General features: G+C 56.9%; 1 protein-coding gene across 2 annotated transcripts in view; it reads right to left on the bottom strand.

The window, feature by feature from the left end:
* VIL1 (villin 1) overlaps nucleotides 1-22,093 on the bottom strand; it is a 24,233-nt gene extending 2,140 nt beyond the window's left edge. The window contains exons 1-20 of one of the 2 annotated variants that reach the window (XM_057304808.1): nucleotides 22,015-22,048; nucleotides 19,854-19,938; nucleotides 16,485-16,570; nucleotides 16,112-16,186; nucleotides 15,188-15,384; nucleotides 13,788-13,896; nucleotides 13,527-13,637; nucleotides 11,868-12,070; nucleotides 11,688-11,766; nucleotides 11,418-11,516; nucleotides 10,604-10,757; nucleotides 9,957-10,057; nucleotides 9,731-9,868; nucleotides 8,952-9,110; nucleotides 7,753-7,932; nucleotides 7,108-7,253; nucleotides 6,237-6,381; nucleotides 5,568-5,756; nucleotides 4,093-4,161; nucleotides 2,876-3,016 (exon numbers count right to left, since the gene is read on the bottom strand). In XM_057304808.1, the coding sequence (XP_057160791.1) occupies nucleotides 2,876-3,016; nucleotides 4,093-4,161; nucleotides 5,568-5,756; nucleotides 6,237-6,381; nucleotides 7,108-7,253; nucleotides 7,753-7,932; nucleotides 8,952-9,110; nucleotides 9,731-9,868; nucleotides 9,957-10,057; nucleotides 10,604-10,757; nucleotides 11,418-11,516; nucleotides 11,688-11,766; nucleotides 11,868-12,070; nucleotides 13,527-13,637; nucleotides 13,788-13,896; nucleotides 15,188-15,384; nucleotides 16,112-16,186; nucleotides 16,485-16,570; nucleotides 19,854-19,881 (2,409 nt within the window). In that variant the 5' untranslated portion in view covers nucleotides 19,882-19,938; nucleotides 22,015-22,048. Of the gene's footprint in view, nucleotides 1-2,875; nucleotides 3,017-4,092; nucleotides 4,162-5,567; nucleotides 5,757-6,236; nucleotides 6,382-7,107; nucleotides 7,254-7,752; nucleotides 7,933-8,951; nucleotides 9,111-9,730; nucleotides 9,869-9,956; nucleotides 10,058-10,603; nucleotides 10,758-11,417; nucleotides 11,517-11,687; nucleotides 11,767-11,867; nucleotides 12,071-13,526; nucleotides 13,638-13,787; nucleotides 13,897-15,187; nucleotides 15,385-16,111; nucleotides 16,187-16,484; nucleotides 16,571-19,853; nucleotides 19,939-22,014 lie in introns of both variants that reach the window. The other variant, XM_026491951.4, reaches the window with a different exon arrangement.

Below are 22,093 nucleotides of genomic sequence, written 5' to 3'. Positions count from 1 at the left end.
ACAGCGCGGACAGCATCTGTAGGTGGGATTCAAGCTCGGGTGGGTCTGATGCCTCAAGTTCTCTAACCTGTCTTTAGGTTTGCCTCCTCCGCCCCAACATTCTCTCCTCAAGTCCCTGAGAGCCCTGCCCACTCCCCCAGGCAGGGAAGAAGACAGGAAAGGTGAGTGGTTTGGGCATCAGTGCATGGGGAAGAGCTGCCTGCCCCAAACTGCTTTGGAGCAAACCCCCGCCCCAGGTCCCTCACAGCTGTGGCTGCAGGTGCCGTCCCTGGCCCCAGCCAGGCTGGCTCCACAGCTTGGCTGAGACTTCTGGACTCTGACCCCCAGGGCAGATAGCAGGAACTGCCCATCCCAGTGGACTTGTATCTTTCCACTAGTCCTACTCTTGGACTCTGTGGTCCTGCCAGCCGATTACTGGCCTCACCCATACCCACATCCGCCTCTCCGTGGTTTACTCATTTGTACTCAAACACTTAGATTATCCTCTTGCTACTGCCTGCAGCCAGACCAACCACCCCACTGTTCCTTGTCACTGGCTCCCCTTCCGAGTTTGGAGGAGCCAGAGAGGCCTGAAGACCTCTCCTACTCTCCCCACTGAACATTGACCTACAGCTCTCACAAGGTGCTGGAGCACCCGGGTGGTGCAGTCGGTTAAGCGTCCGACTCTTGGTTTCAGCTCAGGTCATGATCTCAGGGTCTGGAGATCAAGCCCCATGCATTGGGCTTCTGTCTCAGAGAGGACCCCCTTGGGATTCTCCCTCCCTCGCCCTTCGCCCCTCCCCTGCCCCTCGCACATACACTTGCTCTCACTCTCAAATAAATAAATCTTAAAAAAAAAAAAAAGTCAGCAATAGACAACTGATTGTGTAGAGTGTGTCTACATGGTAGGGTTGTCTTGATTCTGTTTGTCCCATTCAGAATTCACCACCCATTCAGCCTCCTATCGGTCTCCTGGGTCAGAAACACTGGCTGCCCCTCCTTTTAGAAATACTTCATGCCACATGATATGACAGTAGCAGCAGGACTCCAAAGACCTGGTTCTTGCTCTGACTCGGGGCTAAGTAGCTATGTCAAGTCACTTCCCCTCTCTCCAGTTTTCTCAGCCCCTTACATTTACAGAGCACTTTCTATGTACCAGGTGCTGGGCAAATAATATTCATAGCATCACTGTTACAAAAAATATGTTGGGATCATCCCAGTATTCCAGTGAGGACACAGATAGGTAGATCTGGGAGAGAAGGCTTGAACATGGTCTCCAAGGTGAAGGGCAGCGTGCAAATGCTCTGGGAACAATACCCTTGAACACATATTGGGCCCAAACCCCTAACAGACTTGGAGAGATCAGGCATCTTTCTTCTGTAGATTCCTTAATTCATTCACAAGACGCCTTTATGGTTTATTATAACCAGAGTACTTTGTCTCTTGATACCCCCATCAAGCCAGTTTTGCCATCCATTTTGGGTCTTCCTATAGTGGGAATGAGTATTGGAAATGTATTTGTAACAAGCTCTCTTCTTGTCATACTCTGTCCCCACGAGTGACCCTGTGCACTGGTGGGTCTCTGGCCTGGGGGGTCTCAGAAGAGCCTGCCCACCAACCCGGCGTGCCTCAGCCCGGATGTCCCCGGATGTCCCTGGCTGCCTCGAACGGCATGGCTACCGCCAAACTCACGGGGATCCCCTTCTAAGCTCAGTCTGATGCAGGGTTTTTTTTTTTGTTTATGTCAGAAAATGACACAATTGCCTCCCTCGACAACCTCACACCCTTCATCCCATAATTACCAAGTGTCATCGACTTTACCTCCTAAAATTTCTCTAAACCACCTCCTTCCCTCCACTTCCCCAGGCACCACCTATCCGGGCTCCCATCCACCACTCGGCCTGCCTCTGGCTGCTGCTTTTGCCACTTTCCAGTCCCTTTACTGAGTAGCTATAGTGATCTTTTTTTTTTCTTTAAGGTTTTATTTTGGGGGCCCCTGGCTGGCTCCGTCAGTGGAGCATGCGACTCTTGATCCCAGGGTTGTGAGTTTGAGTCCCACGTTGGGTGCAGAGATTACTTTTAAGAAGTTTAAAAATCTTTAAAAAAATAAAGATTTTATTTTTAAGCAATCCCTGTACCCAACGTGGGGCTCGAACTCACAACCCCAAGATCAAGAGTCACACGTTCTGCCAACGGAGCCAGCCAAGTGCCCCTATAGTGATCTCTTAAAAGCATAAACCTGACTGCTGCTCCCACCACTCCCCTGCTTCAACCATAATGGCTCCTGTCCACTTTCAGGACAGACACCTCATTCCCTAACGGGGCGTAGCAGGCACTGCTCAGTTAGGCCCCCAGCCCCTCAGCCTACTGCCCCCCCTCTCCATGCACCACAGCCACGCCGGCCGCTGTGCTCATTCCCTGCCTCTGGGCCTCATGCATGCTGTTCCCTTTTCCAGGAATAGTCCATTTTGCCTGAATAAGTCCTGTTCACCTTTCAGAAGGAAATCTTCTCTAAGTCAGGTTCCTTTTTGGAAGACTCTTCGTGGCCCCTGTAGTTCACCTTTGTGGCGCTTATCATCACCGAAATTAAACCATAATGTAATCAGGGTCCTTTGAACCCTCTGTCCCCGCTGAGATGTCACCTCACGTAAAGGCGGAGAGCAGGTCTGTTTTGTTCAGCAGGGCAGCCCCAGCACCTAATCACCTGCAGGGCGCAATCTGGGGGGTCAGTCCCCACATTTATGACCCTCTTTCTCTTATCTGTCATGAAACTGTCATCAGTAAATTCCTTTAGCCTTGCCTTATCTACCTGTGCCTTCCTGCCTGAGCCGTCAGTCCAGCAGTCCAGCAGACGGCCCCCCAGCTCCCTTCATCCTCCCCCTCGAGTCTGACCTACCTCCTTCCTGCTGGGGTCCACACCCTCAGGGAGCTCCTCCACAGGCTTGTTCACCAACTGCTCCAGGGGAAAGACGGGTAGAGGCCCAGAAATGAGGTTGCTGTTCGCATTGAACTTGTCCGGTGTAGGGCTGGTGATCTCCTAGGGAAAAGAAGGAAACTACCGGTTCATTCTGCTTTGTGGCTACTTCCCAGGTTGCCTTTGTCTCCGGGGTCCACATTGGTTCTAGAGTATCTCCTTCGAGAAGCCTTCCATGACCACCCCCCACCCATCCGCCTGCCCATACACACACTCCCCATAAGAACACAGCACCTGATTGGACCTGTGAACTAAAACTTGGTGGTTTGTACCCAGCCGAAGCCATTGGGTCCAAAATGATTATTTTGTTCTATGACTTACGAACTTCTCCATGGCACAGATCTTCTAAGTCCGCCTTGGATATTTATGACCCTCTTTCTCTTATCTGTCATGAAACTGTCACCAGTAAATTCCTTTAGCCTTGCCCTAACTATCCATGCCTTCCTGCCTGAGCCATCAGTCCACCAACAAGGGTTTATTGAGCGCGCGGTACTCAGCCTGCGGGTGGGGCCGACGAGCCGGCCTTATCTGCTGCTTACCCCAGCAGCTTGTGAAATCGCTCTCGTGTTCTGGACACATTTCTACAGAGTCTGCTTGGTCCTGCCTCACCTGCAAGGCTGTGAACTTCTTGAAGGAAAGGTTTTGCTTTCAGGTTTCCATAACCCCGGGCCAAAGGGCTCAGTGAGGTTTATTCACTAACTGAGTCTGCAGTTTGCACCTGGAGAAAGAACCCCAGGGGTGACCACAGCAGACGAATCATTGTTTCTTGAAGTGGAGACCGCAGACTAACTCTATCAAATCACCTGGCTCTGCATTTAAAAAAGGCATATTCCCAGGGGCTCATCCCAATTCCACGAACAAGAATTCGGGGGAGTGAGTGGGACTTTGGGACCTGCGTTTTAACCAGCCGTCCCCACCTCGCTCCTGGCTCCCCTCACCCAGACTTTCATGCATGATCAGACTCAGACATGGAGGAGGGAAAACAGCTGGTGGCCTTGAAGTTCAACAGGGAGAAGCACTTCCATGAGCAGCGGGAGGACGTGGTGGAAAGGAAAGCCCAGGACCCTGCTCTCTATTCTGGAGCTTTCTCAGCTCCCATGGCGCTGACCGTAGTCAGCCAGCCCCTGCATGCTACTCACCGCAGTGATCTGGCTCCAGTCCCCAGAGTTTCCGAGCTCCGCCTTCAGATCCTCATAGGATTTGGTGTTCTGCACATAAAGCCAATAACAAGTGAGACCAGGCTCTCAACAGAGGACATGGAAGAATGTTTTCCTTTGGCGGGTTGAAAGAAGGCTGGCTTAAGGCCTGGGGATGGGAAGGGGAAGAGGGGGCTCAGGTAGGGGCTGGGGAGGGACCCTGAAAAAGGAGGCTAGATGGGGAGGGTGGACACCCAAGGGACTGATGGTCAGGAAAGGCCCTGCTCAGCCCCACGTGGGGATGGAGGCCGCCCTCAGAGGCAGTGTGAGCAGCGAGGTGCAGTCTTGAGAGGACACCCACACTGTGGAGGCTCTGGGGAACACCCGGGAGGGGTGCTGGAAAACCGGGGCCTCCTCTCAGAGCCTGGAGGGGGACCCTGCTGCAGAAGGATGAAGGGAGTCCAAGGGACCCTGGCCCCACGAGGAGCGGCTTCTCCATACGCCCAGGGCCTGGCCCCAAGCAGGTGCTGATGCCAGACAGAGCAGTCAGCGCGGCCTGGAGGGAGGGAAGGGCCGCCAGAGCTGTGGCCCTGGGACCCCGAGATGAATCTAAGAAGTTCTGGCATCTAGGTCCGCAGGCTTGAGGTTTGTGTGATCTCCCTCAGGACTAAACTCAGCCCTGAACGAATGCTTTCAAAACATGTATTTGAGGAAATTAAGATCTATTTCCCTAAACTCATCTGTTGTACAACTTTCGTGCACCCAAAGCCACCAGGCCCTAACCTTCCTCCTTCCTGCAGAACACTTGCACGGGCTTCCGTTTTGAGGACCTGCCCTCTGCTTCTGTCTGGGGCCAGTTCAGGAAAGTCCTGTGGAAGTCTGACTCCCTGTCCCTCGGGTAAGGACCCCAGGTGTGGCCCATTTTGCTTAGAAGTGGGTGCCAGGAAGACGTTTGTCTGTCCTTTAGAACTGACGTGTATCATTTTCATCCGGCTTGAGGAGCCAACAACACTGTCCTGGGGAAGTTTCTAGAATGACGGAAATGTTCTTCTCTGCGCTGTCCAACCTGGGAGCCACTAGCCACGGATGGCTACGGAGCACTTAGCTTGGGGCTTGTGAGAAATCGAATCTTTAATTTCATTTAACTTCAGTTACTTTAAGTTCAAGTGGTCAGTACAGCTCTTGGCAAGAAGGTCCAACAGCTCTGAGCTCCATTGGTACACAAACAAGGCAGGGTCACGAGCCTGGGTGCTTGATAGACTCCCTTCCCTCTCCCTCACCAGGGGGCTTCATGGGCTTACCCAGTCTGACTTTTTATTCGAGGCCCCCTCCGACCTCTTTAAAAATATATCACTGGTCATCTATCACAACGAATAGAAAAGCCTGGGGGTCTGCCCTGCCCTCGGGCTGTGCCGTGAGCGGCCTCCTGGAGAAGGTCGTGCTGGGCTGTAAGGATAGTGGGGGGCTGGCCCACTCACACTCCACTTGAAGGGATCCCATGCCAGGAACCAGCCTGTGAAGGTGGGGGGCTCATGTCCCTGCTTCACCACAATGATGGGGGTCTCGGGGTCACGGCCGCTGGGGTGGGTCTTGAGGTATTCCTGTGCCGTGATGGCCGCGGCTTTCTTCTCCTCCTCGTTGGCGTGCTTCCCGATCCAGAAGAAGACCTGCGCAGAATCCAGAGTTTAGGCCGGCCTTCCCGTCCTCCCTTGCCCACCGGGCTCCACCTGGGTTCAGCCAGGCTCCAACGCCTGACAGTGGAGCTGGGTGACCTCGGGCAGGCCCCATCTCGTCTGGACTTTGCATCTGGGAGATGAAGAGCTTGGACAGATGTCCTCTGCTCGGAGATTCTGCCAGTGTGGGACCCCCGGCCTCTCCCAAGCCGTAGACCCTCAAAAACACGCTTCTGCCTTGTGAAAGAAACTGGGGCTTTGGGAAAACACATGCTGTCCCGTAGCCCCTTGGGGGCACGGTCCTCCCTACCCACCTCCTTCTTCCTTAGGCTTTTGCTGTTCATAATACCACCCCCAGGAAGAATGAATGAGGGAGGCAAGAAAATGTCAAAAATTACCTGTCCATAAAGTCACTATTTCTTGGCCCTGGGGCTTGAGCTGGTGGGAAGGCAGGGCCCCGGGCCTCAATCCTACCTGGTCCCAGACATCGAGCAGGAACACATCGTCCTCTTCCAAGTCATCCTGATTGAAGTCAGGGATTTCTGTGGCCAGGAAGCGCCCGGTCTGGTTGGAACATTCGAAGAGCCGGGGGGCGATGGCCAGGGTTTCCTCCTGCAATCTGCAGGATGCGGAGAAAATTGTTTCGGCAAGAAGGTGTGAGGAAGGAAGAATGGAGGACACAGGACTCCGACGCGGAAAGCCCTGCTTCTAGGAAAATGCTCTTTTTTCTGATCAGATGAAAAGCGCCCCCCTTCGCGCAAGACTCTGAGAGCGCTCGGGAGGGAGAAATCCCCACTGCCCTTCCAGGCCCTGCATTCCAGAGGCTCTTCGGCAAGCCCAGGCCCGTTGGGAAGTTCTGCTATGTTCGTTCTAGGCCTCCCCCTGCCACTGCAGAAATGCCCTTTCACTTCTGAACGGGGGAATAGCTGACCATGGGTGTTCTTTAGAAAAACCATTGGAAAGAGTGTTTACAGCTGGGGCCTCTCAGCATCCAGGTCCTGTGTCAGGACTAAAGGGCAGGGTTCTGGCAGCTTCTTCCCCAAGGGCAAGCCCTGCTGCTCTCCTTGAGTTCCTTCCTGCTGCCCGTGAACTCCATTTGCCAAGAACCCCCCCTCCCACCGCCGCCCCAGGTCCCAGGCTTGCTAGCACACACACAGCCTCTGTGCTCAAGGAGCTCTGAGGGCCCAGTGGGTGGCCCCTTCTTTCTTCATCTTGTAGCCCTGGGGACCTGGTACACAGGGTCCTCAGTCCATGCTTGCTGCAGACTCTGGGCCAGGGACTGGAGGTGCTGGGAGGCTCCCCAGCCTCAGAAGGTGAGCTGGAGGCAGAGGGACCCCATACCTACCTCTTGGAGCTGGCATAGGGAGCCTTTCCACCCAGGGCTACCCAGAAGCTGGCCGGCTCCTGCCCTTCCACCACCACTTGCTTCTCCGTCCGGGAGATGGTGTCTGCAACCATCTTGGCCATCTCCCGTTCGTCCCCGCTACAGCCCTGGGGAAAGGGGGGTCAGCTGTGTTGGGGGAGACCATCTCTACTGCCACACCTCCCCCCACCCTTCCACCACGTTTACTGGCCCAGAGCTCCTGGGTCCAAAGGGGCCCCTCCTGCCTGGATCGGGACCCCATGCACACCCGTCCTCTGTCCTGGACACTTCAAAGAACGGCAGAGGGGACAGGAGTCTGCACCCCTCTTACGGGGCAAGAGAAGGAATCCAAGAGCCTGAGATCAGTGGAGAGGCAGAGGCAGGTACGGGGACAGTGAGAGAGAGCCCCAGACACAAAGACAGACCAACACTGGGACAGACAGAGACAAGCCAAATGAGAAAGACTGAACCAGGCGCAGAGCAGAGAACGTGAGGGCAGAGGGAGACCGGCTAGGGGCAGCTAGGAGAAACGAGCCCAAAAGAACCTACCGGCTGGAGGCTCCCCTGAGGCCTGGGGACCCCTAAGAGCCACTTGGGGAGGGGGAGGCCCCCGGCCCCTGCCCATACCTTCCCGCACCACAGGTAGCAGCAGGACTGGGTCTTAAGAATGAAGACGTCACTGGAGTTGAGGGAGCTGGCCCGGGCTTGGACCTCAAAGGCCTTGGTGTTGTTGGAGCTGGTTCCCTGGACCTGGAACAGCCGTGTGGAGGGCACCGGCTCCACGCTGTTGGCCCGGGAGGTACCTCCCTGCAGCGTGTGGGGAGAAGGCAGAGAGAGAGAGAGAGAGGTGGGAGCAACTTAATACAGACGATGGAAGATTCTCAAGAGGGGCACAGAGAACAGAGCAGAAGAGAGGCTGGGGTGGGGTCCGCCCGCCCCCAGGTCCTCTAAAACATCATCACCAGACTAGCCTTTCCAAAGCGTTGCTTTGGTCATGGCACTCTCCCGCTCAGAAATCTTCAATGACTCCCCTCTGCTTATAGACTAGAACCAGCTCAGCCCAGCCTTTGAAGGCCCCACAGGCCCTTCCAGACTCACTCTGCTCTCTCCAGACCCTCCCATTAAGCTTCTCCCTGTTCCGCGTGGATCCCCTCTTCTGGGCCTTTGTCCTTGCTGTGCCCCTCCACAGCATACCCTCATGTTACCTCTGCTGAGCGTCTGGACTCTGACCCTGATGTCAAGAGCCCCTCCAAACCCCCCCTCCAACACGAACTCCCTGCCTGCCCCAGTATTCGAGCTCCTTGGTGAATGGTGAATGCGGGTCTGGATTTAAGCACACAGTGCCCCGCTCGGGCTGTGAGTTCACCGCTCTGGCAACAAGACCGGCAACGGGACGCGCGGCCTTCTCCAGCCCCGGCGCCGGCAGAGGGCTGCAGGCTTCACGGGCGCTGGATTAACAGCTGGTTGCTGAAATGTCTATTCCATTATGATGGAAGGCACCGGGGCGTTTGGCCAGGCTCACCACGTGCTCAAATCTAGCCCAAAGACCCGCCTTTCTCATGCACAGGCCCTGGGGGGATGGGTGTAGAGAGAAACGTGACCTGCCCACGCTGTGCACTCATTCCGTGTTCTTCAAGCACAGAATGCTGGTTTCTATTGCCGGTTCCACATGGGTGACGGGGTCTCACACAGTCCTCTCCTACGAAGGACGCGCTTCACCCCCAGGCCCACCCCCCCCCCCGCCCCAGGTCCCCTTCCCCCATCTCCTGATGCCCACCCCGCGGCAATTGTGGGTCCTGCCAGGCACCGCGGGCCAGCAGCCACACCTGGTAGACCACCATTCGTCCCTTGAAGATGGCCATGAGGTGCGGTGGCTCCTTGCCCATCGGGACCCGGATCTGGACTGGTTCGTCGTTGTACTTCTGGTCCAGGATGACGGCTTGGTAGGCAGAAGCTGCTATCTCATCCTGGGTGGCCTGGCTACCCTGGGGGCAAGCACGATAGAAGTAGGGGGAAGGCAGTCGGCCCCAGTTCTGAGCCCATCCCCGGCCGCAGCAACAACTCCATCCCCGATTCTCACCTGGCCCCAAACCCCACTGTCTGCCCCACCAAACACTGCTCTGGACACAGCTCAAACCCAATGTGACCCAGACCCGTTCTGATCCCAGACCCACACCTAAAACTTTTCCGGCCCCCGGTCAATCCTAGCTCACCTGCTACCCTGTCCTTGACCCCAGACCTCCTCTCCTTCTTACTCAGGGGGACGCCATGGCTACCATACTACTATCCCCAGCACCGAAACATCTCCCTGCACACTCACATCTGGACCTAAAAACCCACGGTGCTTTGAGCAGTTGAAGGGAATGTTCTGGAAGCCATGGAAATTGGAAGAGAGACTCCAAGAACACAGAGAAGGGGCAAGGGTTGTGAATGGGGGTACCCTGTGCCAGTGGGATCTCATAGCCAAAGCAGTCCCAGGATGGAAAAGGGGTGAGCTGCCCATCACCAGAGGTATTCAACTCAAGGTTGATGGCCACTTGGCAGGGCTCTAGCAGAGCGGGAGCTGTGCCGGCTGTGCTCTGGACTGGGGGCGGGGGGTGCTGACCTGCCAAATGTAGAGCAGGTAGTGCTTCTTCTCGCCGATGAGGTAGGTGTAAAGCAGCAGGTAGCAGTCGCCCCCGTAGAAGTGGCCTAGCCACTTGGAATCCACCGGCACCAGCTCCAGGTCCTCAATGCGCCACACCTGGGGCCAGTACCAGGCTGGTGTGAGGGCCAGGACAGGTGCCGCCGACCCCGCCCTACCCAGCCCCGGCCTCCCACCCTCCCCATACCTGCACCTCCCCGCTCCCGTCGTCCACCATCTTCTGCTGGGCAGCGACTTGAGGCTGCACGTGCATGGACGTGGCATCAAACTTCACCTGCTCCACTTTGGCTGGAGGGGGGAGGGGAAGCAGGACACCAGCTGTCACAAGCTGAGGTCCCCCAGGTCCTCACAATAGCCCTGAATGACAGCTACAATTCTCAGATCCATTTTACAGATGGGGAAGCCGAGGCTAGAGAGATCGGATGGCTTACCCAAGGTCACAGACCTAGAGAGTGGCAGTTTTAACGCAAAACCCTATCTCCCACCCCAAGCCTCCCAGAGGAGCCAGGAGAGGGACAACCCTTTTATCCTCCTCCAGGGGCCTGGCACTGAGCTTGCCTTCAGCAAACATTGTCTGGTGAGACACTGATGCTGTCTGGTTTCCAGGGAGACAACCCCATTCCAAAGCAAAGACAGGTGCTTCTCAGCTCCCTTTGTGGGACAGCTCAGTTTACCCATGTTCCCTCGTGTCCCCGCCCTACCGGGGGAGCCCAGAGCCAGGGGAAAAGAGCACATGGAAGAGGCGTGTCTGGGAAGGAGGACAGGAGGCAGGTGCAGGTGTCTTCCTAGCCCCACGCCGGCTCCTGACCCCACCACGCCTCGGCCGGTCCTCACCCACAGAGCCCAAGGTGTGGGTTTTGCCCAGGCCTGAAGTCCGATTGGGAAGCGTCCACTTCTGGAAGAGCTGCTGAAAGACAGCTGACTCGGCCCCATCGTTCTGCACCTCCACCTGCGTGCTCGGCGGGTACTGCTTCGCTTTGATAAAGTTCTGGGAAGAGAAAGGGGTGGCTGGGTCTGTGTCCCTCTCCTAAGCCCCGCAGTCCCCCGATGCCAGCCGCAGGCTGGCTCGAACCCCAACCAGACACAACCACAAACCTACCCCTGCTCCCAAGCCCAAATTTGAACCCAACCCCAGTCCCAGTGCTGACCCCAAAGCTAAGCCCTGCTCTGACCCCAACCCCAAAACCCAATGAGACCCCAAACTTGGCCTTACCTCAATTCTAGCCCCAATTACCAGCTGCTGTCTCCAACGTTGAACCCAACCCCCATTCTAAGGCTGACCCCAAGCCAGCTAGGGTTACTGACTCTAGCCCTGATAAGGACCCCAAACTCTGACTTGGCCCCAGCCCCCCAGCTGACCCAATCCCCTCTTGCAGGAAGGCCAGCCTCCATTTCTCCCTCCTTTCTCTGAACCGAGCTTGAGGTGGGAGCTCACATCCTGAGGAGGCCCCCAGGTTGCCTGGTGCCTGGCCCCTGGCATGCAGAGAACCCCTCAAGGCAGCTACGGAACTGACCCTCAGCACCCCCGGCTGGCTCAGGCCCAGAGCTTTCCAAGGCCTCTGCCTGGTGCTACACCTGGTCTGACCCCACTTCCCTCTCCCTGCTGCGTCTGTTTCTCTCCCCTCCCCTCCCTGACCCCCATGCCCACCAGTGCCTGGTTCATGGCTCCCGTCCTCTCCTGGGCGTTGGCATTCTTCCCCTTCCACACGTAGATCTTCAGGCCCCCTTGGTCCAGGATGTAACAGTCCTAGGGGTGGGAGCGAGAGACGCAGTGTGGGAGCCTGAGTGCGGGAGGCGCTGGGCCACGGAGCTGCAGGCACGAAAATGGCTCCAGCCCCTGGCGTTGCTCCCACCTGGGGGAAAGCGGGCAGGTGCAGCAGGATGGGAGCTGGGCCTGGGGGTCTCCACACCCTCTCACCTCGTGACTGAGCAGGTCCTGGGTAAGTGGCCTCGTGGCGACTTCTCTAACCACCAGCTTTCCCTCGGAGTCAGACATGCTGCAGGACAAAGGCACAGCAGGGACAAGGGGGGGGGTCCCACAGCCCAGCCCCCCGGGGGCCCCCACCCGTGGCCACCAAGAGCCCAGCTGGACACTCACTGGTACAACTTGAGGGCGGCCTTGAGCGCCGGCTCTACCACGGTGTCGGGCACAGCGGCCTTCAGCGACCCCCTCTGACCCAGCACATAGTTCATGATCTCCATCAGCTTCGGGGTCTCCTTCTCGTTCTCCCCGTCCACCACAGCCACGTAAGTTCGCCCACCGCGCTCCTGGTCTCGGATCTCCTTGGCCAGGGTCATGCCCTGCAGGGAGGCCCCGGAGACAGTGAAGGCGGTGGTGGGGGACAGGGCATGTCCGCCACCCCCAGCCGTGCAGGAGAGCCCGGCCCCGCCTCCAGCAGCCCCAGAGGATGAGGCACCTGTCCTGCCTGTACCCCCTTGAGGGACCCAAGTGAACCCCATCGGGGAAGCAGTTTTCTCGTTGGCAGGGGGGCTTTTGGGGTGCACTTGCTGGGCCTTCCATTTTGACATTGACATTTGTGATTTTACTTCACAGTTTTGGACAAAAGAGGAGCCCTGGACATCATAGGGCTCAGTCTCTTTGCCCCAAAGTGAGCTCGCATGTGCACGCGCACACGTACGCACGCGCATGCATGTCCTCCAGTGTGCTCACACACATGTGCGTGCATACACGGCACACTTCCTCACATGCACACACGCACACACACTCACACCCTGGCTCCCCCTCCTCAACCTCCTGGCATTTCGGTCCCCAGCCCCAGTCCCCGGGCTTCTTCCTGGTTCTGTCACCAGCGCAGCTCTCTGCTCTCTTCCCCTCCCCCCAACTTCCAGGAGAACCCATTTTAAGATGCCCCAAACTGACCTCGATTTCCACCCCCTCCCGCCCCAATGTGTTGCTCCTGGTCTTTCCCATTTCGGGAAATGGGACTCCTTCCCTTCCCCGGTGGTGGTTCGAGCATAGCGCCCCTCCCTCCTCGGCCCCATCCGCCCTGCAGGTAAGACCAATGGATCCTCCTTCCTGTCCCAGAGGCCCGGGGAACCTCCTTCCATCCTCACGCAGATGGCCACCGGCTCCCTGCCTCCCCGCAGCCCCTCCACACCCCTTCACCACCCAGGAGTCAGGACGACCTTCAGAACTCCTGGGCACCAAGAACAGAACCCAACCCTCTTACACAGCCTTCTGGCCCCAGAACACAACCCGAGAGCGAGAGCGAGACCTCTCTCTTCTCCCAGCTCCCTGTAATCGCCATCCTGTGCCCCCCACCAGCCACTTCTCCCCTGCCTTAAGGCCTTCTCCTTCCCATCCCACCTCCTCCAGAAAGACTTCCCAGAACTCCCAGGGCCGCGTGCCCACCCCTCACTTCTCAGCTACTCTCTTCATGTCTGTCTCTCCCAGCTGGAGGCCAGAGCCAGGGCAGGGCTCTGCCCACTCAGTTCACCCCCGCATCTTGGTCCGGGGTCCACCATGCAGCAGGCACTCGTTAAACCTCAGCGGACGAGCTACGAGAATGCACGCAAAGCCCAACATGCCTACGTCTCCACATACACACGGAGACTCGGCTCCACGTTTGAACACACCGTCCAGGGCGGTCAGCCAGGAGAGGCCTGGGGACCTGGGGGCTGGTTGGGGGGTGGCAGAAGTCTGGCGAGTGTGACTGGCAGGAGAGGGGCGGGTGCGAGGGAGCCGGTGAGGGCAGCGTGGGACTGGGGAGAGGGGTGGGGCGTGGGCAACACTTACCCTGAGTCTCTCCATGCGGTTGCTCTCCGGCCCGTTCCACTGGATGATAATCTTCCCCAGGTCCAGGAGGAAAACATCCCCACGGTTGAAACTCTTCCAAGACATCTCCACCTGGAGCGCCAGCCAGAGGGGAGGTGAGTCTCCATTCAGATACTTGCCACCGTCCACATCTCTTCCCCGCCTCCTCCCTGCCCTCACCCCTCCACCAGGCCTAGGAGGGGAGACAGGACGCCATGCCCCAGGGCCCTGGCCGATGCCCACCTCTCCGGCCACCACGTTCCTCTTGCCCTTGACGTGCAGCAGCCGCTGGACCTCGTAGGAGTTGGTCTCCACGTGCTTCATGCCAGAAGCCACACCCCCCTTCTGGATCCTGAGAAGAGAGGGAGCTGACCCAACTGGAGTGAGAGGGCTGGGAGGTGTGACAGCCTGGGGTGCCCGGCCACCACTGGGCCATCTGAGGGCCGGCTCCCTCAGCTGCCAGCGCTGAGGCACTCGCTCTCAGGGTCATGCAAGTGCAAGGTCAGTCTTCTGCCTGCATGTGTGTGACCTTCCTCAGCCTCCTTAGAGTTTGCACCCTAGATGCCTCACTCCCTGCGCCACATTCCCTGCCCTGCCGAGAGGGCCTGAAAAGAAGGGCGCGTGGTGATGTGGATTTGTGGAAGGACAGGACAGAGCTCCGAGGACAGGGGGCTGCAGGGAAGGGGGGAGGGGAGATTCTATGGACTGAATCGTGTCCCCTACCAAACTCCTATGTTGAAGCCTTAACCGCAGTGTGGTGGTATTTGGAGATGGGGCCTTTGGGAGGGGGTAAAATTCGATAAAGTTTAGATGAGGTCCTGAGGGTGGGGCCCCGTGAAGGTTAGTGCCCTTATAGGAAGCAACACCGGACAGCGCGCTCACTCTTCCCCATGGCAGGACACAGTGAGAAGGCGGCCGGCTGCAAGCCAGGAAGTGGGCTCTCGCCAGCAACCAAATCAGCTGGCACCTTGATCTTGGCCTTCCCAACCTCCAGAACTGTGAGAATATTGATTTCTGTTGTTTAAGCTGCTCATTCTATGGTATTTTGTTGAGGCAGCCCAAGCAGACAGGAGAGGGGCCAGTTCAAATGCCCGAAGGGGTGGGCTGGAAGAAGAGCAGCAAGATAAAAGGGAAGGGTGGGGACTGCGGCTCACCAGAGAGCTTCTGGCCTATTGTACTTGGTCAGTCGCAACTTGGCTCCTGACTGTGTGTTTCCATGGGAAAAGCCCGGAGGCCAGAACTTCAGACTTTGCAAGAAAAGCTAGAAATTGGGGTGTTTAGTGTGGAAGTGCTGCTTTAGAGACGGGAAGAACGGTCATCTGCCCACGGGCCGAAGGGAAGGATTGATGTGGGGCCCTGGAAGGCCTCCTTCGGCACCGGCTTTCCAGAACATTTACAAACATGAGGGTTGATTTACAAAAACTCAGGTGCACAGACTTTCACAACGGCCTCTGGGGCAGCTAAAGGGCACGCCGAGGGATAAAAACCAAGGACAGGGCAGCGGCAGAAATGGTCTTCCGGAAGCGGAAAGAAGTTTCCAAAAGCCCATTGTGGGTCTCCCCCCAAGAGGCTCCTTTCCTGGCCCCAGCTCCTCCCCTCCCCGGCCCTGCTCCCCTCCCCAGCGGCAGCACGCCCCTCCGTACACAAGGCCCCGTTTGAAGTAGCCTCGGAAGGCCTCGCTCTCGTTGCCCTGGACCTCGCGGTGCTGGACGGCCCGGCCCTTCAGGAAGTCGTCCATCTGTGTGGTGTAGATGGCGGCTGCCCCTTGCTCGTCCTGGGACGAGGCCTGGCCGATCCAGTAGTGGATGTCATAGGACAGACTGCTGCCCGTCTTGTGGATCTAGAGAGGAGAGGGGACGCGCGGTGTGCCCGAGGCCCTGGGCTCCCGTGCCCTCTCCCCACCTCCCTGCTCTGCATGGCTTCGCACACACGTGGGGCCCGGGCAGCAGGTGAGCTTGGAGGGGTGTGCAGGGAGCGCACCGCACGGGTGGTCAGGAGCCAAGAGTACCGCCCCCGGCCGCCACAGCCTCGGGACACAGGGGGCAAGTGGCTGTCAGAGGCCTGCAAGACGATTTGGTGGTGTGCAAACAAACGTGCAATGTATAGCCACCTTCTGTTTGCGATGTGCAACACCGCCTTCCCCTTATTATGCTAATGATGTGGAGTTATGTTTTTAAATAAATGGCTTTAAATTTGGAAAGCGATTCAGTCAACATAAGGACAAATACAAATGCATTCAATAGTGCGGGATGCGGCAGAACCCAAGAAGGTGAAACGAAGGGGACTACGGATTTCGGAAACGTGGACCTGGGGTAGGTAGGGTGACACCCTGCTGGCTCAGAGCGTCCCCAGGACCACACATTCAGAGAAGTTCACCTGGGGTGGGAGCTCAGCGGGCCGAGGGCAGGGAGAGCCACGAAGGCCGGGCCGTGGGCGCACCCAGCGAATGCTGGCCAGGGCTAAAGCCCGGGCAGCCCCCTCTACTGCCCCCAGCCTCGAGGTTCCTCCCTGATGCCACAGGGGCCTTCGCTGCCAGCTCAGCCCCTCCCGTGCCCGCCCCCACTCACTGCCAGGACGATGTAGCAGTCGCCGTCATAGAAGCTACCAAAGGTGCTGGAAGGAACAGGCACCATCTTCATGGCCTGGGGAGAGGAAGGAGCTCAGAGGGGCTGCCCGGGACCACCCAGAACCCCCAGCTGCCCTGCCTCCCTGACCCCAGGGAGAGCTGGGAGAGGCAGAGAACCAGCAGGAGAGGGCGTGAGGAAGCTGACCCGAAGAATGAATGTGCCGATGGGAGGAGGAAGAGGAGCGGGAGGTCTGAGAAGACAGGAGGGTGGCCGGGGGACAGGCACCAGGGGCTCGCACCCCAGGAGGGCAGGGTAATCTCAGGCGCCTTCCTTCCCTCAGCCCGCAAAGCCCCGACACCCCGGCAGGCCTCACCTCGATCCTCCATATCTGCACGCCGGGGGTGGTGATGTTGAGGGAGCCTTTGACTTGGGCGCTCAATTTGGTCATGGCCGGTGAGCCTGGCGGGGGGGGGGGGAGCGAGGACAGAGGAGCTGGGAGTATTTCAGGTGCTGCCCTTCCAGCCCAGCCCCGGAGAGCTCCCCACAGCTCCAGAGGTCAGAGCGCCAGAGGCCAGGGCTCAGGGACTTGGGGAGGTGAGGGCTTGGCAGTCCACCCTGGCCCCTGATTGGCCGAGGGCCCAGCCTCCAGTCTTCCCACCCAGCTGTGATCTTGTCCCTCTCTCGCTCAAACCCCTACCCTGACTCCCTATTACCTAACTGATTAAAGCCCCCACTCTTCAGCTGCCATTCAAGGCCCTTCTTTAGCCCCAAACAATTTTTCTTTTTGAAAAATTTTTATCAAAGCCATGCTGACTGAAAAGAAAAAAAACATACAGGCTTAAAAAAAGGAAAGCAAAAGGGGCGCCTGGGTGGCACAGCGGTTAAGCGTCTGCCTTCGGCTCAGGGCGTGATCCCGGCGTTATGGGATCGAGCCCCACATCAGGCTCCTCTGCTATGAGCCTGCTTCTTCCTCTCCCACTCCCCCTGCTTGTGTTCCCTCTCTTGCTGGCTGTCTCTATCTCTGTCAAATAAATGAATAAAATCTTTAAAAAAAAAAAAAAGGAAAGCAAAAAATAAGTAAGGGCCCCGAAAAGGGTATTCACCCAGAAGAAAAAAAACAGGTGTTCAAACAAAACTTGTACTTGAAATTCATAGTGGCTCTATTCACAATAACCAAAAGGTAGAAACAACCCAAATGTCCATCAACAAAAGGTGGTGTGTGTGTATACACACACACACACACACACACACACACACACACACACATATGTACCTTCCCACAATGGAATATTATTCAGCCGTAAAAAGGAACCAAGTGCTAATACATGTTGCAACACGAATGACCCTTGAATACATTATGCTTCGTGGAAGAAACTGGACACAAAAGCCATGTGTTGTGTGAGTCCATTTATATGAACTCTCCAGAACAGGCAAACCCATACACGTAGCAAGTGGATCAGCAGCTGTCAGGGGCTGGAGGGAGAGGGAGGAGAGGGCCTACTAGTGGGCCTAGAGCTTCCATTTGGGATGATGAAAAAATCCTGGATCTAGACAGTGGCAATGGTTGTATGGTCGTGAATGTCCTGAACGCCACTGGGCTGTGTCCATTAAAGTGGTTAAAATGGTAAATCTTACGTGTATTTTACCACAGTAGAAAAAGTGTATGCAGCAGTTTCGTGTTCCTTCCTAGTTATTCCCAAACACCCTTCAGCCACGGTTCTGGTGGTGCTGAAGGTCTAGTCCCCACAAGGGCAGGGGCCATGTTTGTTTGCTCAGTACTGAACCCCCAGCATCTAAAACATGTGGGCACTTTGTGGAGTAGATGGATGGGTGGATGGATGGATGGATGGTTGTATGGATGGATGGATGTGTGGATGGTTGTATGGATGGATGGGTGGATGTGTGGACAGTTGTATGGATGGATGGATGGTTGTATGGATGGATGGATGGATGTGTGGACGGTTGTATGGATGGATGGATGGATGGATGGATGGATGGATGGATGGATGGTTGTATGGATGGATGGGTGGATGGTTGTATGGATGGATGGGTGGATGGATGGTTGTATGGATGGGTGGATGGATGGGTGGATGGTTGTATGGATGGATGGATGGGTGGACGGTTGTATGGATGGATGGGTGGATGGATGGTTGTATGGATGGATGGATGGGTGGATGGTTGGATGGATGGATGGATGGGTGGACGGTTGTATGGATGGATGGATGGATGGATGGATGGATGGATGGATGGATGGTTGGATGGATGGATGGATGGATGGATGGATGGATGGTTGTATGGATGGATGGATGGGTGGATGGTTGTATGGATGGATGGATGTGTGGACGGTTGTATGGATGGATGGATGGATGGATGGATGGATGGATGGATGGTTGTATGGATGGGTGGGTGGATGGTTGTATGGATGGATGGGTGGATGGTTGTATGGATGGATGGATGTGTGGACGGTTGTATGGATGGATGGCTGGATGGATGGCTGGATGGATGGATGGATGGATGGGTGAATGGGTCAATGACAGAGTGAACTCTCCCAGTGTGAACCAGCCTCCACCCATTGAGCTGAAAGAAACCCCCCCCCCCAAGCTTTTTATGATATCATCTATGGCTCTTTCCGTGTTCAGCTGTAGCTCTGTCCCCTGCTGCAGCTGCTTGTCAGAATCACCTCAGGAGCTTTTAAACAATACCAGTGCTTTGGCGCTGCTCAGGTCTACCCCCAAGGACTCTGATTTAATTAGGCTGGGTGCGGCCCAGGCCTGGGTACTTTATTTTCTGTCTTTTGGTTGTTTTTAAAACTTCCCAGAGAGGGGCGCCTGGGTGGCTCAGTTGGTTAAGTGTGCAGCCTTGGTTTGGGCTCAGGTCATGATCTCAAGGTTGTAAGATGAGCCTATGTCGGGCTCCATGCTCCATGCTCAGCGTGGAGTCTGCTTGAGATTCTCTCTCTCTCTCTCTTTCTCTCTCTCCCCGTCCCCCCCCCAACCCTCCCACTTGGTTGCTCTCTCTCTAAAATAAATAAATAAAATCTTAAAAACAAAAAACTTCCCAGAGACTCTGATATGAGCCAGGGTGGAGATCAGCTTGTCCCCAGTTACTCTCAACCCTCGTTTCCTGCCTCTCCCTATCAGGCTGGAGGCAACCTCTGTTCCCCATCAAGCCCACCACCCAGCCTGGCACAGCCTGGCACAGGGCTGCCCCCCAAGAAGGCTCCTTGAATGCTCCTTGAATTGATGAACAATGAATGAAAGGTCGTGTGGCCCCGAGGGTCAGGCTTCACGCGCTGACAGCCTGGAACCTCCCTATCTAATCTCTCCTGGCACCTTGACTCTGAGTCACCTCTTGGAACAATGACCTGGCCCTTTACAGCTGGGAAACTCCCTCTTCTGAGTCCTGAGGGGCGACCTCTCTCCCCGGCATTCAGGAGTTTGGGTCAAGGTCTCCAGGCCCAGCCTCTGATTAGCGCCCCCTCTGGCAGATCAGAGGACCCTGTCAGGTCACCAGCTCCGTGCTCCTAGGAGCCCCTGGTGCCTGGGCCCTGTCTGATGTCCCTGTGGGCCATGGCCATTCTATGAGGTATTTCTCACCCCACAGCGACCGTGGGTTCCCAGGACCCCGGGGTCAGTAGGACCAGTCTGGGTACAAAAGAAAAAACTGTTTTCCGTGTTATTTCATTTACCACCTTGGCCTATATCCCCCTTTCTCCGAGACAGACTCTTCGACGCTCACTAACCGTAGCCACATGAGTCCCGATTCTTCATCTAGGGATGGGGGGAGGGTCAGGTCAACCAGATGACCTCTAGGGACAGGCTCTGATCCTAGGAGCGAGCAGGAAGAGGAATTGAGGGTAGACAGGAGGATGCGCTTCTTGCCCACCAGACGAGTGGAGATTTGGGGGAGCAGGGACTTGGAAAAGCTGGCACCTTCCCTCCCGAGAGGAAAGTCAGGATTCGGGACCTCCAGCAGCCTGAACCTCCGCTGGGGTAGGGGGCAAGAGGATCCCGAGGAGGGCAGCCCTGAGAGGTGAACTCATACTCCAAGGGTACCCCCACTTGGAGAGTACCCCATACTCTCCAATGGCTCCTGCTCTCACCCATGTTGGTCCGAGCAGACGCCCCTGCCCCCCACCCCAGGGGGTCCCTCCCCAGAGAGGCTGTCGCTCCTGACCTGGTGGGAGGATTATGGGCTCCTCACTCCCCCATGCCCACAGCAAGGCCCAGGTTTGGATATGCACTGCCTTCTCCCTCAAATGGAGTTCACTGGCTGCCCCCCTCACTCTTGGTCCCCAGTATTCTCTGCCCCCTACTTGAGGAAGGGCACCATTCCTCCCAGACCCCCCCCCAAAGTCATCCACCTGTGCAACACCCTGGACCCCTCCCTCTCCTGCCCCTCCGTGCACCTGAATGTCACACCCCTACCTCTCTCTGCTCACTCGCAGCCTTCTAGTGATGCTGGACTGCTTGCTTGCCCTGACACCCCAGGCTGCTTCTCCCCCTCCCCCCATGTCCTCGCTCCTGCTCTTCCCCTCACCGAATGCTCTCCCCACCTTTCCTCACATGGCTAAAGGTGACATGCTCCCCCAGACTTAGCTTAGCTCTCATTTCTTTCAGGAGACCTTCCCAGAATCCTCCGGCTAGACTGAGGGTAACTCCCCGGGCGCTCCAAGGCATCCTGGACCCATGCCTCTCTTGACCCCCTGACCACCTGGTGATGAGAGGATCTGTTTCTAAGTCTGAGGTCTCCAAGGTCAAGGGCCTAGACAGTTCGTCTGTGTAGCCCCCAGCTCCTAGCACATAGTAAGTTCTCAACCAATATTCACAGACCTTGAAGACAGAGCTGTGGAATGGAAGGGGTGGACTGTGTTGGAGCCCTGGCGGGAGTTAGGGCTCCCGCTCCACCCAGGTCCCACCTTTCCTTGCCTAACTGTCGCCCTGCTATCTTCAGGGTTCCGGCTTCAGAGACCTGTGGGGTGCTGTCACTGCTCTCAGTCCCTAGTCATGCCATTCTGCGCTAGACAGGGATGTGGCAGGCCCTAAAACCCAGGACACCCTCCTGCTTCCCCAGGCCCATGAGAGCAGGGAGTGAGGACACCCCAGCATCCCAGCCCACAGATTCTGCCCCTCGCAGACCTGGGATGCCTTTGCAGGCTTTCTGGGAAGGGGTGGACCCCATGTCCCAAGACCCTAGTCTGGACTTGGCTCCTACTTCCCCTCCACCCATTTCGGCTACATGGGGCTGGTAAGGCCAAGATGACGGGTCTTGGTGGAGGGGAGATGGGACAGAGGTGCGTGCTTGGGTGGCGGGGCATGGACTGGGGCCGAAAGGGCCCTGCCTGTCACCAGCCTCCTGCCTCTCTCTGCCTTTGCCCATTCAGTTTCTGACGGCTGTTGCTCACACCCTAGGATCCAGGAGCACCAAGGCCCCAGCAGGGCCAGGGAGAATAGCAGCACAAAGAAAGAAACTGTTTCAGATAAAGAACAAATGAGCAAAGAGACGGGGTGGGGTGGGGGGAAGGGGAGGCGAGTGAGGTCAGGGTGACCAACTAGTCCCGGTTCTCCCAGGAGTGTCCAAGTTTTAAATCTCAAAGTCCCGTGTCTCCAGATTCTTCCCATCCAAAGGCAATCGGGATGGTTGACCCCTGAACGGAAGCTAGCGTCAGGTGAGGGTCTGAAAGAGCAGTTGTCTAGAGTGGAGACTGTACAATTCTTTCCTTGGAGGCCCAGGAAGCCACACTGGGCTCCCTGCTCTTTCCAGACACTCCAGAATGCCGAGCCTCTCCCTCACGTCTGCTCCAAGGTGCTACAGGAGGCCCTACGCTGCCAGCAAGAAGCAGGGGTCCCTGTCCTGTCGTCTCCCACCGCCTACGGCCCCAGTGTCCCGCAGGGTTGCCTTACCTGTCTGGGGGAGGCGGCTGCCACCTGGGAGGTCTCAGGGAGTTGTGGCAAGCTGGCTGCAGGAGAGCGACCTTTGTCC

Source organism: Ursus arctos, unplaced genomic scaffold, assembly GCF_023065955.2.
Source record: "Ursus arctos isolate Adak ecotype North America unplaced genomic scaffold, UrsArc2.0 scaffold_1, whole genome shotgun sequence".
Lineage (NCBI taxonomy): Eukaryota > Metazoa > Chordata > Mammalia > Carnivora > Ursidae > Ursus > Ursus arctos.
This window is presented reverse-complemented; position numbering and strand designations above follow the sequence as displayed.